At 46.1% G+C, this 25,466-nt stretch overlaps 1 protein-coding gene across 2 annotated transcripts in view; it reads right to left on the bottom strand.

Annotated features, from left to right (window-relative positions):
* The window catches only part of mmp17a (matrix metallopeptidase 17a), a 110,731-nt gene that overhangs the window by 18,019 nt on the left and 67,246 nt on the right, over positions 1 to 25,466 (bottom strand). For both annotated transcript variants that reach the window (XM_087999857.1, XM_087999858.1), the window contains exons 6-8: positions 19,811 to 19,910; positions 13,776 to 13,858; positions 1,832 to 1,984 (exon numbers count right to left, since the gene is read on the bottom strand). In XM_087999857.1, coding sequence (XP_087855983.1) covers positions 1,832 to 1,984; positions 13,776 to 13,858; positions 19,811 to 19,910 — 336 coding nt within the window. The remainder of the gene's footprint in view (positions 1 to 1,831; positions 1,985 to 13,775; positions 13,859 to 19,810; positions 19,911 to 25,466) is intronic.

Raw genomic sequence — 25,466 nt, 5'->3', positions numbered from 1 at the left:
GGTGGAGGGATCAGCGAGCAGGGGGTGGAGATTGAAGGTTCAGGCCAAGAGGCTTCGAGGAGATGTGAGAAAAAAAATGCTTCCACCCAGAGGGTTTTGGGAGTCTGGAACTCCCTACCAGTAAGGGTGGGAGAGTCATAGAGTTACAGAGATGTAAAGCATGGAAACAGACCCTTCGATCCAACTCATCCATGCTGACCAGATATCCCAACCCAATCTAGTCCCACCTGCCAGCACCCGGCCCATATGCCTCCAAACCCTTCCTATTCATATACCCATCCAAATGCCTTTTAAATGTTGCAATTGTACCAATCTTCACCACATCCTCTGGCAGTTCATTCCATACACGTACCACCCTCTGCGTGAAAAAGTTGCCCATTAGGTACCTTTTATGTCTTTCCCCTCTCACTCTAAACCTATGGCCTCTAGTTCTGGACTCCCCGACCCCAGGGGAAAGACATTGCCTATTTACCCTATTCATGCCCCTCATAATTTTGTAAACCTCTATAAGGTCACCCCTTAGCCTCTGACACTCCAGGGAAAACAGCCCCAGCCTGTTCAGCCTCTCCCTATAGCTCAAATCCTCCAACCCTGGCATCATCCTTGTAAATCTTTTCTGAACCCTTTCAAGTTTCACAACATCTTTCTGATAGGAAGGAGACCAGAATTGCACACAATATTCCAAAAGTGGCCTAACCAATGTCCTGTACAGCCGCAACATGACCTCCCAACTCTTGTACTCAATACTCTGACCAATAAAGGAAAGCATACCAAACGCCTTCTTCACTATCCTATCTACCTGCGACTCCACTTTCAAGGAGCTATGAACCTGCACTCCAAGGTCTCTTTGTTCAGCAACACTCCCTAGGACCTTACCATTAAGTGTATAAGGAGAAAGTGAGGTCTGCAGATGCTGGAGATCAGAGCTGAAAATGTGTTGCTGGAAAAGCGCAGCAGGTCAGGCAGCATCCAGGGAACAGGAGAATCGACGTTTCAGGCGTAAGCCCTTCTTCAGGAAATCCTGAAGAAGGGCTTATGCCCGAAACGTCGATTCATTAAGTGTATAAGTCCTGCAAAGGTTTGCTTTCCCAAAATGCAGCACCTCGCATTCATCTGAGCTAAACTCCACCTGCCACTTCTCAGCCCATTGGCCCATCTGGCCAAGATCCTGTTGTAATCTGAGGTAACCCTCTTCACTGTCCACTACACCTCCGATTTTGGTGTCATCTGCAAACTTACTAACTGTACCTGGCAGGACAGTGAAGAAGCATTTAGATATACACCTACAAAGCCATGGCATATAGGGTTCTAGACCACGTGCTGGGAAATGGGATTAGAATAGGGAGGTCATTGTTTTTGATCAATACAGACTTGATGGGCTGAAGAGTCTTTTCCTGTGATGTAGCCTCCCATGACTCTAAATGTGACCATAATAGCTTTTCTGAAATCATAATCTGCAACTCTTTCTGTGACTGAGCCATGGGTCAAGGTGGTGAGAAAGAAGCAGATTAAGAGACTGTAGCCAGCTGTTTGAGGTTGAGTTGATGGAAATGGTTATTGGTGGCCCATTTAGACTGATACAAACATCTCTGGCGAAAGTGAGGACTGCAGATGCTGGAGGTCAGAGTCGAGAGTGTGGTGCTGGAAAACCACAGCAGGTCAGGCAGCATCCGAGGAGCAGGAGAATTGACATTTTGGGCAAAAGCCCTTCATCAGGATTCAAACACCTGCCAGGTTCTAATGGTGGAGAGGGTAAGGACTGGAGAGTGCACTGGGGTGGGTTCAGGTGGGTGAACCTGCCATACCCCAGCTGAAGAAGTTAATTTCTTACCTTTGAAGAATACTATTTTATGGTCTCCAGTTCTCTCATAGACAGAGTCCACACCTTCCATGTTGCTGGGTAACCCCCGCCAAAACCGCTGGATCTCTGCTGGTTGCAAGGAGACCAAATGTCTGTTACGGGTCAGCCGCCAGAAATACCTCCCTATTGGAGCAAACACAAGAGTTTACTGAGGGAACCGGATTCAAAAACAGGAGTGTAGCACCGCGATCTACAGTGCAATACTTCACATTGTCCTCAATTCCCTCCCTACCCTCTCCGTGACCTCCTTCACCTCCACAACACTCCAGGATCTCTACATTCCTCCAGCTCTGACCTCTTCAGCATCTCCCGTTTTAATTGCTCCACAAATGACAGCCTTAAATGCAGCTGTCTAGGGCCTGACTCTACAATTCTCTTACTTCAACCTCTCCGTGCCTCTGCCTCCTTGGAAATTCTGCATAGAACCTGATTTTTAGATTGAATATTAAATTCTGTCACACAAAAGCTGTCAAGCCTTGGCTCGCATTTACTATGTGAAGGGTGCTATGTAAATGTAAGTTGTTATTATCAATTCTCTCCATAGCCTGCACCATAACAGAAATTGCACTCATCAGGTCAATCTGCAAGATTACTAATATAAAGGCAAAACAACAGTTAAACTGCATGGGAAGAGAGAGTTAATTTGTAAGCAAGTTGACTCCTTCAATTGTTATTACAATTACAGTACTATTTAATAGTTAACTCTTATTAATTACAATCAGAGTCCACTCGCCAACAAATCGGCTCGCTTTTCCCATGCAGTATAAATATTGTCTTGCCTTTGTATTGTTACTGTTCCCTGGAGCATCGGAGACTGAGGGGTAACCTTACAGAGGTTTATAAAATCATGAGGGGCTTGGATAGGGTAAATAGACAAGGTCTTTTCCCTGGGGTGGGGGAATCCAGAACTAGAGGGCATAGGTTTAGGTTGAGAGGGGAAATATTTAAAAGAGACCTAAGGGGCAACTTTTTCACACAGAGGGTGGTGCGTGTATGGAATGAGCTGCCAGAGGAAGTGGTGGAGGCTGGTACAATTACAGCATTTAAAAGGCATCTGGATGGGTATATGAATAGGAAGGGTTTGGAGGGATATAGGCCAAGTACTGGAAGATGGGACTAGATTAATTTAGGATACCTGGTCAGCATGGACGAGTTGGACCAAAGTGTCTGTTTCTGTGCTATGCATCTCTATGACTCTATGACTTTTACAAATTGTCCTGATGAGTGCAAGATGAAATGTTTTTTCGGTTCATCAATACTCAAGTTTTCCATGAACAAGCGACTAGTTTTGAAATCGTCATCCTTAGTGTGATGCGGTTTCTATGGATTTCAGCAAGGGTTTTGAAAAGGTCCTAAATGGGAACTTGATATAGAAGGTGGGATCCAGGGTAACTTGGCAAATTGGATCCAAGATTAGTGACAGGAGACAGCGGGTGGTGATAGAGGCCTGTTGTGCAGTGGAGTACCACAGGGATCGGTGCTGGGAGCCTTTTTGTTTGTGATATTCATAAACAATGGAGATGAAAATGTGGGCGTGATGACAAGCAACTCTGGATGGCACAAAGATTGGTTGCCAGTAAGGAGGAAGTTGTTAGGTTACAGGAAGATGTAAGTGGCTTGGTCAGATTGGCAGGTCAGTGACTGATGGAATCTAACCCTGATCACTGTCAGGTGATGCACTTTGGAAGCAGCCACAAGACAAGAGAGAATTGAGTAAGTGACAGGACACTAGGAAGCTCAGAGGAACAGGGGGATCAGGTGGTGCCTGTCTGCAGATCCCTGATGGTGGCAAGGCAGGTTAATAGGGTGATTGAGAAGGGGACACTTTCCTTTATCAGATATAGCATGGACTGTAAGAGCAGGGAGATCATGTTGGAGATGTACAGGACTTTGGTTAGACCACAGCTGGAATACTGTGTGCAGGTCTGATCCCAACACTATAAGAAGGATGTGGTTGTACTGGAGAGGCTGCAGAATAGTTTCCCCAGGATGTTGCCTGGGATGGAGCATTTCAGTGATGAAGGGAGGCTGGATAAGCTCGGGGTGTTTTCTTGGGAACCGGGAAGGTTAAAGGGGAGGCCTTATAGAGGTGTATAAGGTTATAAGGGGCATGGACAGGGTGGAGAGAGAGCAGCTGTTTCCCCTTAGTCAGAGGGTCACTAACACAAAGCACACTTTTACAGTTTTAGTACTACAGACTCGATCAGCCAAAGGGTCTCTTATGTACTGTAGGATTCTATAATTCCACAATACCTGTAAAATGGAGCTGAATTATTGTCTTGACTGCTGCAGTTATTGTCTATTCCAGCAGATGGAGCTATGTGCCAAACAAGACACGTCAAGAAGGCAAACACTGAATGGCTTCATTGATAGCACCACCGGAAATTTTAATGTTTAATATTACTGCCTTCAATTCATTACACCATCTCTCCCTGCTCCGTTAAATAGCTTCCTATTCCAATCATTTGTCAAATCTTTCAATAATAGTAATAATATATTGTTTCATCTCCAGGCTGATGTGATTGCCTTTAAATTGCAGCAAAAAGGCAGCAATATTTCACAGGAGACCATTTGTAATCAAGTGAACAGCAGTGGTTTGGGAGCTGGCCCTGGGCAGCTGTGTGAAAAATTGAGAGAATATGAGAATGCACACAAGAAAACCAGGAGCCAATATGAACCATTAAATTGATGCAAATTGACTGCCCAGCTGCCTGCACTACAACAACGCCCACACTTCAAAAACACGTCATCAATTATAGAGACCCATTGGTTGGGAAAGGTGCTACCTAAATGCAAGTTTTTAAATACATATAAATAGGAGCCTGCTGAGGTGTTTTATTTAATTCCTGAGAAGTGTAGCTGTTTCCCTGATGTTTGGAAACTGTGACCTGTATTAATGTGAAGGTGTTAGTGTTGGATTGGGATGGACAAAGTCAGAAGTCACATGACACCACATTATAGTCCAACAGATTCATTCCAAATCACAAGTTTTCGGATGCTGCCCCAGTTGGTGTTCCTATTCCAAACAAGCCACAAGCCCTGCTTTATCTACATCCCCCCGCCTCCTGAAGCCCCATCTCTACATCCTTCTGTTCAATGGCAGCTCGGACAGAACTTGAATATCGCTGCACACAATATCGCTTTCAAAACAACTTATCAGAATTAATTTACGTTTGTGAATTTAAACAAAAATTGGCTTTTAAGTGTTCCTGCGTGCATTTGCCATGGCAACACTTGACCAATGAGAACCCACTTGCTAACCTATCAGCAGGCTGTTTGTCACAGAGTCTGACAGCAGAGAAACAGATCCTTTGGTCCACACCAGTCCATGCTGGTGTATAATCCCAACCTAGACTAGTCTCAGCTGTCTGGTCCTGATCCATTTCCCTCAAAACCTTTCCCTATTCATGTACTTATCCAAATCTCTCTTAAATGTTGTAATTGTACCCACACCCACTACCCCCTCAGGAAGTTCATTCCACACATGAACCACCCTCTGTGTAAAGAATTTGTCCCTCATGTCTTCTTTAAGTCTTTCTCCTCTCACCTTAAAAATCTGCCCTCGAGTCTTGAAATCCCTAACCCTCAGGAAAAGACAACTACTATTAACTCTATCTATACCTTTCATTACTTTATAAACTTCTATCAGGTCGCTTCTTAATCTCCTATCTTCCAGTGAAAAAAGTCCCAGCCTATCCAGCCTTTCTTTATAACTCAAATCTTCCATTTCCAGCAACATCCTGGAAAATCTCTTCTGAACCCTCTCCAGCTTAATAATATCCTTGCTACATGAACACCAACTAGCCACAAAAAGACATGACCCTCTCTCACTAGTATCCTCACATACGGATGAGCAAGGACACCACTTCGACTGGGACAATACATCCATCCTAGGACAAGCATAACAGAGACACGCACGAGAATTCCTAGAAGCATGGCATTACAACTGGAATTCTATCAACAAACACATTGACTTCGATCCCATTTACCACCCCCGAGAAAAATAATAGGAAATGACATCACCAACCCAAAGAAACCCAAACATATAAATAGAAAGGGTGCTACACCACCAGTGCTTCATCCGGAGGTTCACTGAAGATGTTACCTAGTATGGTGATGAAACGTCAGAAAACAAACCCTCCAGCTCAGCGAGCAAACTTACATCCATGTCCTTCCTATAATTGGGCGATCAGAACTGGACACAGTATTCCAGAAGAGGCCTCACCAATGTCCTATACAACCTCAACCTGACTTCCCTACTCCTATACTCGAAGGACTGAGCAATGAATTGACGTCCCCTTTGACATTCTTGTATGTGTCCTGATGAGAGCAAAGTGAAAAGCAGAGGTATCTATGTGTGTAATATGTTCATCCAGCTACCCCTTCAAGATATCTAGACTATTTACACCAATGATTCCTTACCATGAGGATAGAGTGAGGTGGGGTTGGGTGGGAGAACACTTGTACAAAACAAAAAATGCTGCTGTGGTTCTGTTCGCCGAGCTGGAAGTTGTTGTTGCAAACGTTTCGTCCCCTGTCTAGGTGACATCCTCAGTGCTTGGGAGCCTCCTGTGAAGCGCTTCTGTGGTGTTTCCTCTGGCATTTATAGTGGCCTGTCGCTGCCGCTTCCGGTTGTCAGTTTCAGCTGTCCGCTGTAGTGGCCGGTATATTGGGTCCAGGTCGATGTGTTTGTTGATGGTGTTTGTGGATGAGTGCCATGCTTCTAGGAATTTCCTGGCTGTTCTTTGTTTGGCTTGCCCTATAATAGTAGTGTTGTCCCAGTCGAATTCATGTTGCTTGTCGTCTGCGTGTGTGGCTACTAAGGATAGCTGGTCGTGTCATTTCGTGGCTAGTTGGTGTTCATGGATGCGGATCGTTAGCTGTCTTCCTGTTTGTCCTATATAGTGTTTTGTGCAGTCCTTGCATGGGATTTTGTACACTACCTTAGTTTTGCTCATGCTGGGTATCGGGCACACTCACAGGAATCCGATTCACGAGAGAGGAAGAAAAGGACAACCAACTCCCATTCCTAGACGTGATGGTACAGAGAACACCAAACGGAGAATTCACCACAAGGGTATACAGGAAAGCTACACACACAGACCAAGTCCTGAACTATGAAAGCAACCACCCCATTACACACAAACGAAGTTGCATCAAGACACTATTCAAAAGGGCCACAACACACTGCAGCACACCAGAACTGCAAAAAGAGGAAGAGGAACACCTATACAAGGTATTCGCCAAAAACGGATATCTTCGCTATTTCATCAACAGATGCCTAAGGGAAAGACAACGGAACGAGGACATGCCGCAACCCAAAGGACTAGCCACACTACCATACATCAAGAACATCTCTGAACTGACAGCCAGACTACTGCGACCACTAGGACTTATAACAGCACACAAACCAACAGCCACACTCAGACAACAACTCACCAGAACGAAGGACCCGATACCCAGCAGGAGCAAAACTAAGGTAGTGTACAAAATCCCATGCAAGGACTGCACAAAACACTATATAGGACAAACAGGAAGACAGCTAACGATCCGCATCCATGAACACCAACTAGCCACGAAACGACATGACCAGCTATCCCTAGTAGCCACACACGCAGACGACAAGCAACATGAATTTGACTGGGACAACACTACCATTATAGGGCAAGCCAAACAAAGAACAGCCAGGGAATTCCTAGAAGCATGGCACTCATCCACAAACTCCATCAACAAACACATCGACCTGGACCCAATATACCGGCCACTACAGCGGACAGCTGAAACTGACAACCAGAGCAGCAGGGACAGGCCACTATAAATGCCGGAGGAAACACCACAGAAGCGCTTCACAGGAGGCTCCCAAGCACTGAGGATGTCACCTAGACAGGGGACGAAACGTTTGCAACAAAAACTTCCAGCTCGGCGAACAGAACCACAGCAATGAGCACCCGAGCTACAAATCTTCTCACAAACTTTGGAAAACAAAAAATGTTGCATAGACCCAATGGGCCAAATGGCCTGTTTCAATGCTGGGCATTTTGTATAAAGTCAGAGAAAACAGTGAGGAAGAGAGCAAGCTGCGTGCAAAATTAACACAAATAATCCCATGTGTGTAAAACATAAATGAAGACCAAAATAAATTGCGATAGCTTTGGGTGTTCCAAGATTTCTGGCCTTTTGTGATTCCCACATTTTAATGGCAGCCGTGACTCCAGCTGCCTGGTTCTAAGGTCTGGAATCTCCTCCAAAACCTCTTCAGTTCTCCACCTCTCTCATCTCCTTTAGAATGCTCCCTAAAACCTAGTTCATTGACCAATCTCAGTGTTAAATTCTGTTCGATAATCAACGTTAAAGGATGCCATTCAAATGTGAGTTGTTGTTATGAAGAAGGGAAATAGGAAGCATGTACAGGTGTGAAGGGCACTGATGTGGATATATTGTCAGTGGTAAGACCAAGAGCAAATGAGAGCCAAGTGAAATAGCAAGCAGGATAATACTATTGGATGTGAGAACTAAACAGGCCATTCGGCCCATCAAGTCTGCTCCATCATCCAATCAGACAATGGCTGATTTAATCATCTACAACTTCACTTTCCTGCCTTTTCCCCATAACCCTTGATTTCCCTTCCTGATTAATAATCTGTCTATCTCTGCCTTGAATAATTTTAATGACCCAGCCTTAACAGTCCTCTGCCGTAAAGAATTCCACAGATTCTCTCCCCTCTGAGAGAGGAAATTCCTCCTCATCTCTGTCTTCAATGGGGTGATCCCTTACTCTGAGTTGATGCCCTCTGATCCTAGACCCTCCCACAATGGGGAAACAATGTCTCCACATCTCTCTCTGTCGACTCCTCGAAGAATCTATATGCTTCAATAAGGTCACCTCTCATTCTTCTAAACTCCAATGAGTACAGGCCCAACCTACTCAACCTCTCCTCATGAGGCAGTCCCTGCATCCTCAGGAACAAGCTAATGAACCTTCTCTGGACTGCCTCCAATGCAAGTACATGGGCTGAAATTCCAAACTGGGAAAGTTTGCTGAGTTTGGTGTCAATGCTGCACAGTAATAAATCATGAGAGACTTACAGAATGGAAAGTGCACAGGGGAATGATAAGCACCTTTCTGATCTGCAGATTGGAATATCTTCAACGCTTCCAAGTGCAAAGGATGTTCTGGGAGGATATTTTGAAGTGAAACAGCTCATGCTTGTACATCATATTATCATATTGTCAGGACGACTTAAGGAATCTCATGATCAGTAGTTACACTTTGTATCCTTGTGTGTAATTAAGCCTGGGATAGGGTGGCACGCTGACTCAGTGGTCAGCACTGCTGCCTCACAGCGCCAGGGACCTGGCTCGATTCCACCCTCAGGCGACTGTCTATGTGGAGTTTGCACATTGTCCCTGTCTCTGCATGGGTTTCCTCCAGGTGCTCCGGTTTCCTACCACAATGCAAAGATGTGCAGGTTAGGGTGATTGGCCAAGCTAAATTACACATAGTGTCCAGGGATGTGGATTAGTCATGGGAAATGCAGGGTTACAGAGGTGGGCGGGATGCTCTTAGGAGGGCCAGGTTGGACCCAATGGGCTAAATGGCCTGGCTCCACACTGGAGGGATACTACGATCTTTCCTTGGATAAGGGGATGAAAACCATTCACAGAATTTCAGCCGTACCAGGTCAAGACATCCATCATACATATAGAAAACTGCGATTATTCTCCTTAGAGTAGTAAAGGTGAAGCCAGGGGAAGTGCTTAACTACCGACATGAAGAGAATGGGGAACTCACTGCCACAGGCAGTGGTTAAGATGAATGATACAAATGTATTTTAGAGAAAGTTATATTAACACTCGAAGGGAGAAAGAGACAGAAAGCGATGGCATTGGAGTGAGATGGAGAGGGAGTGAGAAGATGAGATGTAACAGAAACACCAGCTTAGAGCAATTGGGCTCCATGGCCTGGTTCTGGGCAGTGGGCTCAGGTTGTTTATGGGTGTTCACGCTCTCAAAGAATTTTAATGGGGCAAACAACGAGATACACTGCTCAGAGGCAGGAGGGTCAACAAATGAAGGAAAAGAAAACAAAGAACTGATGGTATTGGAAATTCGTCACAAAAACACAAATTACTGGACAAACTCAGCAGGTCTGGGAGCATCTGGGGAGAGAAATTGAAGTTAACATTTTGGGTCCAGCGACCCTTCTTCAGAACTGATTATAGCTCAGAAAAGGTTGGTGTATATGCTGAGGATGGGGTGGGGACAGGGGGAGGTGGCCATGGAGCCCAGAGAGAGAGAACAACAGCTGTACAGACAAAGGGAAGAGTAAAGGTCAGTCTGTGAGGACAAATAGCTGTCTGTCAGGACGATTACTGACTGACAATGGGCTGTGTGTTGTAGAAGCTCACGTGATGACAGGGCCTGGTGTGTGGGGGTTGGGGTAACGGCATGGGAGAAGGTGCTCAGGCCCAAAGATTATTGAACTCAGTATTGAGTCCAATGGGCTGCAGGGTCCCCAAGTGGAAAATGAGTTGTTGTTCTTCCAGCTTGTGCTGAGTTTCATTGGAACATTGCAGCAAGCCTGAGACAGAGATGTTGGCCAGGGAACAGGGTGGGCTGTTAAAGTGGCAGGCGACTGGAAGCTCAGGGTCATTTTTGTGGATGAAATGTAGATGTTCTGCACAGTGGCCACCTGTAGTGACTGTAACAAGGCCAGCCAGTAGGACCTCCTAGACTATGAGTTCCCTGATTTGGGCTGTTCACCTGGTCCAAACAGGGAGCCCTGGCTGACAGATATAAACAGGAGGGTCAGAGATGCTGCCTCTCTGATAGCTGACTCTGAATGAGGCAGTATTAAAGTAAAGAACTGTTAATGTATAAATAAAGGGTGACTGGGTGAAGGGATATTCCAGTCTCTGTGGAATTATTTCATCACCCAGTCTACACTTTGTCTCCCCAATGTAGAGAGGCCTGGATGTATGGGTCACTGGATCCGAAATGTTAACTCAAATGGAAGATGCAGATTGAATCCAATTAGTGAAAGGGCCAATGAGAAGAACAAAGAAAATTACAGTACAGGAACAGGCCCTTCAGCCCTCCAAGCCTGTGCTGATCCAGATCCTCTATCTAAACCTGTCACCTATTTTCTAAAGGTCTGTATCCCTCTGCTCCCTGCCCATTCATCTATCTGTCTCGATACATCTTAAATGATGCTATCGTACCCACCTCTACCATCTCCACTGGCAATGCGCTCCAGGCACCCACCACCCTCTCCATAAAGAACCTTCTCCATATATCTCCCCTAAACTTTTCCCCCATTACCTTGATCTCATGACCCCTAGTAATTGAGTCCTCCACTCCGAGATACAGTTTCTTGCTATCCACCCTGTCTATACCGCTCATGATTTTGTAGGCCTCAACTAGGTCCCCCCTTCAACCTCCTTCTTTCTAATGAATATAATCCTAATTTACACAACCTCTCTTCATAGCTAGTGCCCTCCATACCAGGCAACATCCTGGTGAACCTCCTCTGCACCCTCTCCAAAGCATCCACATGCTTTTGGTAATGTGGGGACCAGAACAGTACGCAGTATTCCAAATGTGGCCGCACCAAGGTCCTATACAACTGTAACATGGCTTGCCAACTCTTGTACTCAATACCCCATCCGATGAAGGAAGGCAAGCTGTATGCCTTCTTGACCACTCTATCGACCGGCGTTGCCACCTTCAGGGAACAATGGACCTGAACACCCAGATCTCTCTGTACATCAATTTTCCACAGGACCTTTCCATTTACTGTATAGTTCACTCTTGAAAAATGCATCACCTCGCATTTGTCCAGATTGAACTCCATCTGCCATTTCTCTACCCAACTCTCCAATCTATCGATATTCTGCTGTATTCTCTGACAGTCCCCTTCACTATCTGCTACTCCATCAATCTTAGTGTCATCTGCAAACTTGCTAATCAGACCACCTCTATCTTCCTCCAGATCAGTTACGTATATTACAACCAACAGCGGTCCCAGCACAGATCCCTGTGGGACACCACTGGTCACAGGTCTCCATTTTGAGAAGCTCCCTTCCACTACTACTCTCTGTCTCCTGCTGCCCAGTCAGTTCTCTATCCATCTAGTTAGAACACCCTGGACCCCATGCAACTTCATCTTCTTCAACAGCCTACCATGGGGAACTTTATCAAATGCCTTACTGAAGTCCATGTATATGACAACTACATCCCTTCCCTCATCAATAACTTTGTCACCTCTTCAAAGAATTCTATTAGATTTCTAAGACATGACCTTCCCTCCACAAAACCATGCTACCTTTCACTGATAAGCCCATTTTCTTCCAAATGGAATAGATCCTGTCCCTCAGTATCTTCTCTACTAGCTTCCCTACCACTGATGTCAGGCTCACAAGTCTGTAATTACCTGGATTATCCCTGCTATCCTTCTTAAACAAGGGGACATTATCAATTCTCCAGTCCTCTGGGACCTCTCCCATTTTCAAGGATGCTGCAAAGATATCTATTAAGGCCCCAGCTATTTCCTCTCTCGCTTCCCTCAGTAACCTGGGAAAAGTTAGATAAAAGAGGAAACAGGTTTCTCTTGCAACGAATTGTTGTGATCTGGAACATTCTGCTACTCAGGGTGACATAAACAGGAGCGTTCAGAAAGGAATTTTATAATAATTTGAAGAGAAAAACAATCCTGGTGTATGAGGAATTGGACGGTTGTTATAGAGAGCCAGTACCAGGACAATGGACTGACTGGTCTTTCTTCTTGGATGCTATGAATTGACGAAGGTGGAAAATTAAAAAATTAAATGAGCGAGACATGCATCACATTTATAATTTCTTTCTGGAGGCTGCATGGTTGAATGGAGCCAAGATTCATTTTATTTCAGTCTTATGCACAAATAATCCTTCAGCTGTCTTAGCAGGAAACAGACTGACTGACTGCCCAGTTCTAGTGTATCCTTCAGGTCAATCTGCATTTCCAGCCTGTGCTGGTAATTGTATAGCATTGCGATTTGAATACCTCATTGTCACACAGTCCACTCCACCACTGTAAACATTCACATAAATAGACAAGGACATTGGAGGCAGCTGCCTGCGCTCACAGGTTTGTAAAGAGTAAATTATACCTGAGAACTAACAGAATGCAGTGTTGGATGCAGGTCTTGCCCCGGACATTTGTGAATAAGGCATCACTATGTTCCAACTGCAAATGACGTGATTCAATGGGTTGGTAACGAGCTCAGACACAATGAGATATCACACTGTGAGACAGCAATGCTAAGTTCAGGCAAAAATAAGTGTCTCCCTCTCCACCATTGCCACTGACTGTTCCAGTAATTGTTTCAACATTTTTGCTGCTACGTGCTGATTCATTCTTTGTGTAACTTAAGTGTTTATACTTTATTTTTGCCAGTTCTAACTCATTTCCTCTGAATCCCTTGCCATGAGTGTATTTGGAGATGAGAATAAAGTTACATTTTTCTGCCTGTTGAATATTGGCTCAAACTCCACAAAGTCCCTTCTGACGAGCCCAGTTTTCTCCAGTTCTCATTATTTACTCGTCTTGTGACAGTTCGTTCCTCTCACTGTGGCACATTCTGCAATTTCAACATCACCCTCCTGTTTCAGTCAGTGGAAATAGACACAGTGCTCAATGTGGGGATTGACCAGAAGTAGACACAGTGCTTGATGCGGGTTCTGAGTCAAGCTGTACACAGTAGATTTAACGCAGGTAGCAGGGGAAGGAGAGGGGAATATTAACCACCACCACAGAAAGAGGTGATGAGTTCAGTTCTCAGAACTTGTTGGTACGGTGTAGGTTAGAATTTATGTGTCAAAATAGCTCATACAATCTTGCATCAAAATGAAATAAAAGCAGAATTCCAGTCTTTACCTTTAAAGAAGAAAGCTTCTCCCCTGATCTGAGCCACAGCATCAAAGTTAGTGTTACATCTGTCAGGAACATCCGGTCGAGACCTTCAAAGGAAAGGCAGCAAGGTCAGCGACACAGCTTTCTTCATACTCAAGAACTCCTCAATCCATCCACTTTTCATTCCAATGGCAAATGTGGGGAAACACTCACCAGTGTAGGTGGGCAGGCTTTGGGGGCTAGGGGATTGCGAATCCTGCAGATTGCTCTGTAATCTCCAAGAATTGAAGAATAATCTCTAGGATGTTGGTTGGCACAAAAGCCCCAGGAAGGAAATTTGGAGGCATTAATAAAATAGAGATTGAGGATTTCTGTGGAGAGATGGCTGACTGAAAGCTGGGGCTCATTCACTCAACTGAATGAAGATTCCTTTCCATTTCCTATTGTGTGTGAGACAGTGGGGTATCCGAGGAGTTTGAATGGGTGAGGGGTGGTGCCCTGTATGTATTTGCTTTACAGGTTCCCGATTCACTAGCCAGTGAGTGAAAACTAGCAGCAGCAGAATGATGCCCTTCATTGGATGTTGATTTCCCACCTAGAGGCTCGAGTTGACTGTGGGGCAGGAAGGTAACCAACAAGCTTTCTCACCCATGACCAAATTGGGCAGAAATTGAGAGGCAGTGGTATTCCTGATCACACCCCTGCCCCCTTCGTACTTTAGAATGACCCAACAGGGTCACGTGTTGATTCTGAAACATGACCCTGATCGCATTCACCCTGGCTGCTAAACCATGTGCCTTCATGGTTTTCACCAGGTGAAAAGTAACTAAGATTTACTTAATTAACACAAAATAAACGAAGGTTGTTATATAAATAGCTATTTGACAGCACTTATTGTGCTTTTCCAGCACCACTCTAACCTTGACCCCGGGAGCTGGATCAGTGTCAAGGGCTCTCCATATGTAAATAAAGGGGGACTCAATGATGAGAATCTGACCTGTGTGGACCTCGGTGGCAAAGAGAGAAAAGCATGTTCCTGAAAAAAATTCACTCACAACAGTTGTCTTTGAGTTGGGATAAGCATTTCTGGCATCATGCCGTTATTTGGGAAGCTTGACTCATTCAAACCTGCCATCGAAGACTGGGCCCAGTGTATGGAAAGAATGCCTTATTTGTTTCCAGGCAAATGACATTGGGGCAGATGAAAAGTAATGAGTAATTCTTGTGACTGCATGTGGACCCACAGCTTTTTCAGTTATTAGGAGCCTATTGTTCCCTAAGGCACCAGATACTAAAACCTTTCAAAAGTTGACATATTTAGTTAAGGAATATTATGACCCCAAGCCTCCTCTAATTCAGAGACATTATCTGTTTTACTCAGCAGTTTGAGAACCAGGGGAATCCATGTCAGGATTTTTATGAGGTTAAGAGTGACTGACAGAGGCATGTGACTTTGGTTTAACTCTTCATGAGATGCTGGGAGACTGATTGGTATGTGAGATTAATGATGTAACCATGTAAAAGCACCTACCAACTGAGGCCTAACTGGATGTCAAAACAGGCACTACAACTGGCTTCATCTTTGGAAAATGCAGCAAGTGGAGCATATGAGTTTCAGGCTACGCTGATGGAAGTCGACACCCTCACCAGTCCGACCGAGCTTGGGGAACACCGCTTGAGTGAAGGCAATTGCGTCGCCTCACTCGGGTATATCCTGGACAGAGGGACTCTAGATCAGCCCACAGCAAAACCCCAAAACAAAACCAAGCCTCGGTCAAACGGTTAACTCGTTTCTTCAGGATCTGGGCCAGCAAACCAGTGTAGTTGCTGCCGGTTTATGGAATCAAAACAGCAAGGCAGTCTCACTGGACCTAAATGGGGAAAGAGGACTCATAGACCAGTATCCGTGAGAGAGCACACCCTGGGAAGTCAACCTACATTTGGTTTAGAAGTTAAATTGCTTACAATATCCTGGTTAAATTGTCACCCAGCTCTATTGGAGGTTGATCCCGGTGCAGCTGTTTCAGTGATCACAGAACCAGTCTGTAACAAAATTCGCTCTGGACTCCAATCCTTAAATTTGTGCAAGACCTCAGCTAGACTGAGAACCCATACCAGGGAACCTTTACAGATTAGGGGTACAACTGTGGTTCTGGTCTCTAATGAGAAGCAGCTGGCTCAGTTCCCACTGACGATAGTAAAAGACTCAGGCCTGAGCTTGATTGGATGAAATCGCTTCAGAAAGATTCATCTACAGTGGCTTAACATTTTCTGATTAGAAAATGGCTGCCTGAGTGAAGTCCTAACTAAATACACTTACGTTTTTCAGGAAAGGCTTAGGATATTAAATGATCCAAGGCAACCTTGCATATTGACCAGGAGGCAACTGAGACCTGTTCTGGACCTGGAGAGACCAGATTGCAGTAGAGGATGACATATTATTATGGGGAGTAAGAGTGATTGCCCTGAGCATGGGTCACTACCAGATATTGGCTGAACTCAACCAGGGTTATCCAGGGGTTTCCAAAATGAAAATGTGGGTGAGATGTTATGTCTGGTGGCCAGGATTGGATACAGACATAGCTGCATTGGTGGGACAGTGCCCAGGGTGCCAACAAGGACAAAAGGTACCACCAGCAACTTCCCCACATTTGTGGGAATGGCCAAGTAAATGCTGGATGCAGTTACACATAATCATGCTGGTCCTTTCACGGGCTTGATGTTCTTCGTCACTGTGGACCCCCACTTAAAGTGGCCGGATGTGCACAGAGTCCATTCATCAAACATGGGAATTACAACAGAAAAAAATGTGTGCATCTTTTGCAATAAATGGACTCCCAGAACTGCTGGAAGAGCAGTCCAAACTTTGAAGGCAGGCTTAAAGAAACAGCAAGTTACTGCAGATTCTGGAGATTACAGTGAGTCAGACAACATCCATAGAGAGAGAGGAAGCTAATGTTTCAAGTCTAGATGACTCGGATGAAGAAGAATGGATGCTGTCTGACCTGCTGGTTTATCCAACATTTGTTGTTTTCATTAAAGAAACAGCTGAAAACTCCACCAGATACCAAGCCATCCTGGTCACTATTTGATTATCAGACCACACTCATGTAACTACAGGGAGAGCTCCAGCAGAGTTACTAACTGGGAGAATCAGGTTAAACCTGATCTTCGCAGACCTGGGGCAGGGGAGGGTGAAACAGCATCAGGAACACGAATGTCAGACACAAGACTCCGCTGACAGAGAGAGAGAGAGAGACAGTTAACTTTAGGAGATGATGATTAGGGTGCTACAGGAATGGCCCTGTATGGGTAAGAGGCATGGTCAACGGAAGGTCAGGGCCAGTGATGTAGAAAGTTCGGGTTGGTGTGATAATCCTGAACGAATACGGAGACCACATGAAAGCTGCAAACTCACAAATGGTGCAGGAGCAGAACGTGCCCGGCCCCTTGACAGCCTTTCCGACTGTCCCTGAACCCGTGGGCTTTCCCTCTCCATCGAGCACGGTAGATACCTCGGAATCTGAGATGGACACGGGGGATGTCACTGCCTTGACGCATTTGTCAGCTGAAGAAGAGGATGAATATTTTCCGAGATGCTCTGGGTGAAAGGGGAGCCTGACCCAGTGCTGACACACCCTGGGAGGAGTTACAAGAGAAAGAGCAGCCCACATCCTCGGTCTCAGAGGGGGAGGGAAGTAGTGTTTGTAATGGGGTCAGCCAGGTGGACCTCATAGAGTAGGAGTTCCCTGATTGGGGCTGTTAACATGGTCCAATCAGGAGCCCTGGCTGACAGATATAAACAATAGTGTCAGGGGTTCTGTTCCCTGTGAGAACTGGCACCGAGGGAACTGGATCAGGACTCTCCACATGTTAATAAAGGGGGACTTGGTGACTGGATACAGGTTCCTGTGGAGTTATTTCAACCATCACCTTCTCAAGGGAACTGGGGAAAGGCAATAAATGTAGGCCTAGCCAGCATTGCCTACATTCTTTCCAATCCATTGAGGAAACGTACAGCCATTTTTGGCAGATATTATTGACATCAGTTTGCAGGCCGTGCAATTAGAAAGCATTGATGGAGCGGGGCCATTTGAAATCAGCACCTTGGGATTAATATTGTCAAAGGACAGAAAGTTCCTGAACAGGATACACTCTGTTCGTTCTCATTAAACCTCATTGTTTTGATGGCAACAATAGACTCAAAACATCTGACAATATATAAGCTGTAGTGCTCAAAAAACAAAGCTTTTCACTGTGCCTCGGTACAGGTGACAATAAATTCAATTCAGCCATTTTTTTTTCAGCTACCTATCGAGTCTGGGATGAGATAGACAGAGGGTGAAAACGCACTCCTAATGCAGTGATACCCTGACAACTAGAATCAATTTGAACGTTACTGGCAACTTAATGTATGGAGGTGGCAGCTATTAGTATAAATGTCGGCTTTTCACATGAATTACACAGAAACATTGAAGAGAGGAGCAGGCCATTCAGCCCCTCGATCCTGTCCTCCCTTCAATCTGATCATTGAGCTCAATACCCTAATCCCACCCTCCCCCCACATCCCTTTACAGATTAGAATCTGATTACAGATTACAGATTACATTACAGTGTGGAAACAGGCCCTTCGGCCAAACAAGTCCACACCGACCCACCGAAGCGTAACGCACCCATACCCCTACATTTACCCTTTACCTAACACTACGGGCAATTTAGCATGGCCAATTCACCTGACCTGCACATCTTTGGACTGTGGGAGGAAACCGGAGCACCTGGAGGAAACCCACACAGACACAGGGAGAACGTGCAAACGATACGAAAATGATACGAAAGTCGGAGGAGTTGTGGACAGTGAGGAAGGATGTGGCAGGTTACAGCAGGATATAGAGAAGCTGCAGAGCTGGGCAGAAAGGTGGCAAATGGAATTCAATGTAGCTAAGTGTGAGGTGATTCACTTTGGGAAGAATAACAAAAAGATGGGGTACTGGGCTAATGGTCGGATACTTGGTAGTGTGGATGAGCAGAGGGATCTTGGTGTCCATGTACACAGATCTCTGAAAGTTGCCACCCAGGTAAATAGTGCGGTGAGGAAGGCATATGGCGTACTGGCTTTTATTGGTAGAGGAATTGAGTTCCGGAGTCCTGAGGTCATGATGCAGTTGTATAAGACTCTGGTGCGGCCGCATCTGGAATATTGTGTGCAGTTTTGGTCACCATACTATAGGAAGGATGTGGAGACACTGGAACGGGTGCAGAGGAGGTTTACCAGGATGTTGCCTGGTATGGAAGGAAGATCGTATGAGGAAAGACTGAGACACTTGGGGCTGTTTTCATTAGAGAAAAGAAGGTTTAGGGGTGACTTGATTGAGGTGTACAAGATGATTAGGGGGTTAGATAGGGTTGACAGTGTGAACCTTTTCCCGCGTATGGAGTCGGGTATTACAAGGGGGCATAGCTTTAAATTAAGGGGGGGTAGATATAGGACTGAAGTTAGGGGTAGGTTCTTCACTCAGCGAGTTGTAAGTTCATGGAATGCCCTGCCAGTAGCAGTGGTGGACTCTCCCTCTTTATGGGCATTTAAGCGGGCATTGGATAGGTATATGGAGGATAGTGGGTTAGTATAGGTTAGGTGGGCTTGGATCGGCGCAACATCGAGGGCCAAAGGGCCTGTACTGCGCTGTATTCTTCTATGTTCTATGTTCCACACAGTCAGTCGCCTGAGGGGATCCCTTGATCCCCTTAGCTACAGGACCTGTATCTGCGTCCTTCTTAAAAACACACAATGTTTTGGTTCCAATCATGTTCCATGGCAGTGAATTGCACGGGTTCCCAACTCTCTGGGTGAAGAGGTTTCTCCCCATCACAGTATTCTTGCAAATTGTCCTGATGAGTGGAAGATGAAAACATTAAAAAAAAAGGTGGTCCCTCAAAATGTAATGTTTCTTGCCTTGTAGTGAAGCTGACTGCTGAGCTGGGGTGTGAGGGGATGGAGAGAGAGATGGGGGAGCTGGGAGGGGGGGTTGGTGAAAGTGATGGCTTGAATAAGCAGTACTCACGGAGCAGTCGGCCATGAGTCTGCAGGAATTGGCAACACTGGGTTCCAGGATGAATTATCCAGTGGAACTTGGCTGGTGGGGAACAGCAGCTCCCTGACACCTGGAGAAAGACAAAAATTAAAACACCACTTCAAATAAACAAAACAGACAAGCACGGTCCTGACTAAACCTGATTAACCAAAGAGCAAATCAAATTTGATAGTGCAGTCTTGTAAAATCTCTCCAAACAGGCTTTTATTTTATCCCCTTTGGTATCACGAGGTTAATGTGAATGGTTCAGAGCTGTCTGGAACTGCAGAAAGCTATAACTGCAATTTTTCAGGCTCTTTGTCAAGGCCATTGGTATCTCATCATCTAGATCTAAGTAGCCTTCTGTACTCTGCATATGTATTAAATCAACGGGTGACATTTCTAATTAGCAACATTCTTTCCAGTTCATCGACTATCCCATTTATTCTTTTATACCCAGGGTACTGCTTCAGCTTTCATTATCAGCTCGGAGTGTGGCATCAGAGAGCAACTTGAAGAAAGACGCTCTTCTGAGGGCTGAATGACCTCAATTTAATAGAACATGTGTCTTCTCTCATTGTTTGGAATACACTTCAAACTTTTGTGAAGCCTTCACAGGATTTGATTGTATTTGAGGGAGCTATCAGTTCATGCCCCACTGAATGACGTCCAGCGCTCCCTCAGCACTGACCCTCCGACAGTGCTCACTCCCTCAGCACTGACCCTCCGACAGTGCCCACTCCCTCAGTACTGACCCTCCGACAGTGTGGCACTCCCTCAGTACTGACCCTCCGACAGTGCCCACTCCCTCAGCACTGACCCTCCAACAGTGTGGCACTCCCTCAGCACTGACCCATCGACAGTGCAGCACTCCCTCAGCACTGACCCTCCGACAGTGCAGCACTCCCTCAGCACTGACCCTCCGACAGTGCAGCACTCCCTCAGCACTGACCCTCCGACAGTGCGGCACTCCCTCAGCACTGACCCTCCGACAGTGCGGCACTCCCTCAGCACTGACCCTCCGACAGTGCGGCACTCCCTCAGCACTGACACTCCGACAGTGCGGCACTCCCTCAGCACTGACCCTCCGACAGTGCAGCACTCCCTCAGCACTGACCCTCCAGCAGTGCAGCGCTCCCTCAGCACTGACCCTCCGACAGTGCAGCACTCCCTCAGCACTGACCCTCCGGCAGTGCGGCACTCCCTCAGTACTGACCCTCCGACAGTGCGGCACTCCCTCAGCACTGACCCTCCGACAGTGCCCACTCCCTCAGCACTGACCCTCCGACAGTGCAGCACTCCCTCAGCACTGACCCTCCGGCAGTGCGGCACTCCCTCAGTACTGACCCTCTGACAGTGCGGCACTCCCTCAGCACTGACCCTCTGACAGTGCAGCACTCCCTCAGCACTAACCCTCCGACAGTGCAGCACTCCCTCAGCACTGACCCTCCAACAGTGCAGCGCTCCCTCTGCATTGATCCTCCAACAGTGCGGCACTCCCTCAGCACTGACCCTCCAACAGTGAGGCACTCCCTCAGCACTGACCCTCCGATAGTGCAGCACTCCCTCAGCACTGACCCTCCAACAGTGCTGCGCTCCCTCTGCATTGATCCTCCGACAGTGCGGCACTCCCTCAGCACTGACCCTCCAGTAGTGCAGTGCTCCCTCAGTACTGACCCTCCGACAGTGAGGCACTCCCTCAGCACTGACCCTCCGACAATGCTGCACTCCCTCAGCACTGACCCTCCAATAGTGCAGCGCTCACTCAGTACTGACCATCCGACAGTGAGGCACTCCCTCAGCACTGACCCTCCGACAGTGCAGCACTCCCTCAGCACTGACCCTCCGACAGTGCGACAATATGTCAGTACTGACCCTCCGACAGTGTGCTGCTCATTCAGTACCGATCCTGTGACAGTGTGGCACTCCCTCAGTGCCACACTGAAACAAATAGTTTCTATTTGGAATAATTTGTTCTTCCACAATTAGTAGCTGTTTTTAAAGTCAGTGTCTATCACCTCACAATAAGGGACATAAATGGGCACACACACTTCGCACACACCCACACGCATGAACACACACACACACACACACAGATCTGAACTCGAAACAGGAATAAGCAAGTCAACAGTAATACTCTCCAACATAACCACGGTGTCTAGTTAGTCGAAGGAGCTGAAACAGAGGTAGTTCTTCTGTAAAAATGTTTTAAATTTTTTTATAATTAGCCTAGCAATGAACACCTTCCTTGCTTTATCTAGTTGCCCCTCATAGGTGATGAAATCTCTTTCTAATTTATTCCACAAATTCCATAAATTTCTAATTTATTTATTGAATAAGCACAAATATTCACTGTCTTTAGCCCTGCCCAATAACCACACTCTGTCACCACCAATCTTAACCCATTCCCTGGCAACTGCCTGTGGCTCCACCAGACTCTTCACAACATTGGTGTCACATTGAGCCCTTGCTGAGCTTCCGTCTCCCAATCCAATCATCATGAAGACCACTATAACATCCTGCCTCAGTTCATCAGCTGCCCAATCTCTCATTCACATAGTTATTACCTTGCTGCAGAATTATTCCAGCACCCTGCGGACTGGCCTTCCATATTTTATCCTTCACAAGCCTGAGGCCATTCAAATCTCTGCTGCTATCTATGCACTTGCATCCAGTGCCATTCACCCAATGGTCTCTGTGCAACCTGACCGATACTGGCTCCTGGTTAAACAGTGCCTCAGTTTTGACATTCTTTGTATAATTTTGAAATCCCTCTGTGGCTGTATCCAGCTCTCCACCCTCTCCCCCCCCATCTCCCTCCATTTTCACCTGAGATCTCAGCATTCTTTTAATCATTTCAGTGTCATCGGTCAGCCGTTCAGAAATTTGGACACTTCAACCTCTGGAGTTCCGTTCCTGCACATCGCCATCCCTCTAACTCGCTTCCTTCTAACCCTACTCTCTTTGACCAATTTTTTTTATATCTCCTGTCCCCAACATCACCTTGTCTCGTGTATAGTCTCCCATGCACCTGCCACACACACCCAGGCCTAGTTATCACACAGTCTGCCATTGCTCACTACCTATTGTTAGTCTCCATTAACAGCTATTCACCCTCCCAGCCAGATCATTATCAATTCTTTTGTTTGTCCAACTGTTTTTCTCTCCCTTTGGGCTCTATCCCCTCCTACTGTTTACTCCTTGCCCCCTCCCCCTACCCTAGCTTCTGCAGGTAAACCAACATTTTCCTAGCTACCATCAGTTCTGAGGAAGGGTCACCGGATCCAAAATGTTAACTTTGATTTCTCTTCACAGAGTCTAGATTAGAGTGGTGCTGCCAGACCTGCTGAGCTTTTCCAGCAATTTCTGTTTTTGTTTCATAGTCAAATCTAGCTTTGCTACCACTACATAGCACCTTGGGCCAGTGTAAGTTGTTGTTGTTCGTGTCTCAGTTGTTGTTCGTGCAGCCCACGAGGTGGGAGACTGGAGGAGTGGGAGGCTCATTCAGGTGCCACACATCCTGCACTCTCTGTCTTGCAGCGTTGACAATCCCTTCATCCTCCCCACCCGGGAACTCGTGATCACAGCGACCATCGCCCCACAAGGTACCTCACCAACTTTGTCCCATCCCAATCCCACTTCCCCACCCCTGCTGTCCAAGTATGACATAATTCTCACCAGTTTTGACCAGGAATCATGTGTCAGGCTAAAAGAGTTAAAATCTTGCACTCCCAAAGGTTGGGGCTGGGTAGATTGATTTTCACCGTGAATTCAAATTATCCTTCAGTCTTCAGTGAGACATTATAGAATCACAGAATCCCTACAGTGTGGAAGCAGGCCATTCAGCCCATCAACACCACATCAACCCTCTGAAGAGCATCCAACCCAGACCCACTGCTCCTGCTCTGTCCCTGCATGTAACCACGGGGACCTGATCTGTGCCTATGATCTTTCAGCAGGTAACGGATATATCTGTATCCTGGCAGATGGATGTGAAACCAATCTCCACTGTCAGGATTCATCTCAATTCAGGAAAAAGCAATAGAGAGAGACATTTAAATCTTAGCTTTTAATATTAAAGATGGTCACAGTTAGACAGATGTGAAGGCTGTTTTCAACAAGAACACAGCTGGAAGTCAAACACATTCTTCCAGACAGTTTGATTTTTATTAAATTCTCTCAATGATTGATTAGCCCAGAGAAGTCATAAATCTCATTGTGTAAGTACTCAGTTGAGTACATTAAGTCCAGGCACATTGTGAGATTTAATGCTGGCAGTCACAGGCAATAGCTGGATTCGAGATGGTTTCTGGTTGGACAAATATAATTTTCTCTCTGTTCTGAAGACTGCATATAACCCGGCATATCTTAAGCTAGGAACATAGCAGCCCCCAAGTGGGGGAAGGTGGTGGTGGCATTGTGGAATATCACTCAGCCAGATTAATATTCTGGGCACGAAAACAGAAGTTGCTGGAAAAGCTCAGCAGGTCTGGCAGCATCTGTGGAGAGAAATCAGAGTTAACGTTTCAGATCGAGTGACCCTTCCTCAGAACTGGGTGGCCACAGGGTCAACTCCCACCATGATAGATGGATGAAATTTGAATTCAGAAGAAAATCTGGAATGAAGAGCTATGTAAACATTCAGTTATTGCTACCAATGTCCTCCAGTTAAGGAAATCTTCTGCTCTTATTTTACCTACATGTGCCTCCAGTCCCACAGAAACATGGCTGACTCCTCATTGCCCTCTGGGCAAATAAATATTGGCCTAGCCATCCCGTTAACAATTCTTTGAAAAAAAAGCCCTTGAGTTCACTCTTTTCCATCACATGATACAGCAAGATGGAATTACTGACCAATCACAGGGATCTGTCTACACCAGTCTGACAATGACCTGGAGGAGCCAGTGTTGGACTCAGGTGGACAAAGTTAAAAATCACACAACACCAGGTTATAGTCCAACGGGTTTATTTGGAAGCACTAGCTTTTGGAGCGCCGCTCCTTCATCAGGTGGTTGTGGAGGTTAAGATCATGCTCACAGAATTTATAGCCAAAGGAATCCACTGTCATGGAATATGATACAGTAAACAATCTTAGATTAAAATTTACATCTTTTATAATGGGATTTGCTGGTTTCTGTTCTTTGATATGTAAATCGCAGAGCTTCAGTTAAATTACATTCTCAAGATAGCTCAGCATTTTAAACATAGGTGTACGCGGCGTGTACTCAGGTGACTCGGCCAACATTATCTATCTCATACTCTGCCCTGAGGCATGGTACATTGGCAAAACCGAACAGAGGGTACAGGCAACGGATGAATGGGCACTGCACAACAATCACCAGAGGAGTGTTCCCTCCCAGTCAGGAAACACTTCAGTGGGCCTGGACATTTGACCTCGGATCTTTGTGTGACCACCTTCCAAGGCGGACTTTGGAACAGGCAACAACACAAAGTGGCCGAGCAGAGGCTGATAGCCAACTTCGGTACCCATGGGGATGGCCTCAAATGGGACCTTGGGTTCACATCACACTACAGGTGACCCCACTGCACGATACACTCTTACACACACGCAACCCTACATACTCACACACCATGCAGATCCTCTCTCTCATATGCACACACCTCCACCCCTCACACACACTTAACC

This window comes from Chiloscyllium plagiosum, unplaced genomic scaffold (genome assembly GCF_037043375.1).
Source record: "Chiloscyllium plagiosum isolate Xiang-an unplaced genomic scaffold, Cpla_swu_hap1 HiC_scaffold_24, whole genome shotgun sequence".
In the NCBI taxonomy this organism is placed as follows: domain Eukaryota; kingdom Metazoa; phylum Chordata; class Chondrichthyes; order Orectolobiformes; family Hemiscylliidae; genus Chiloscyllium; species Chiloscyllium plagiosum.
This window is presented reverse-complemented; position numbering and strand designations above follow the sequence as displayed.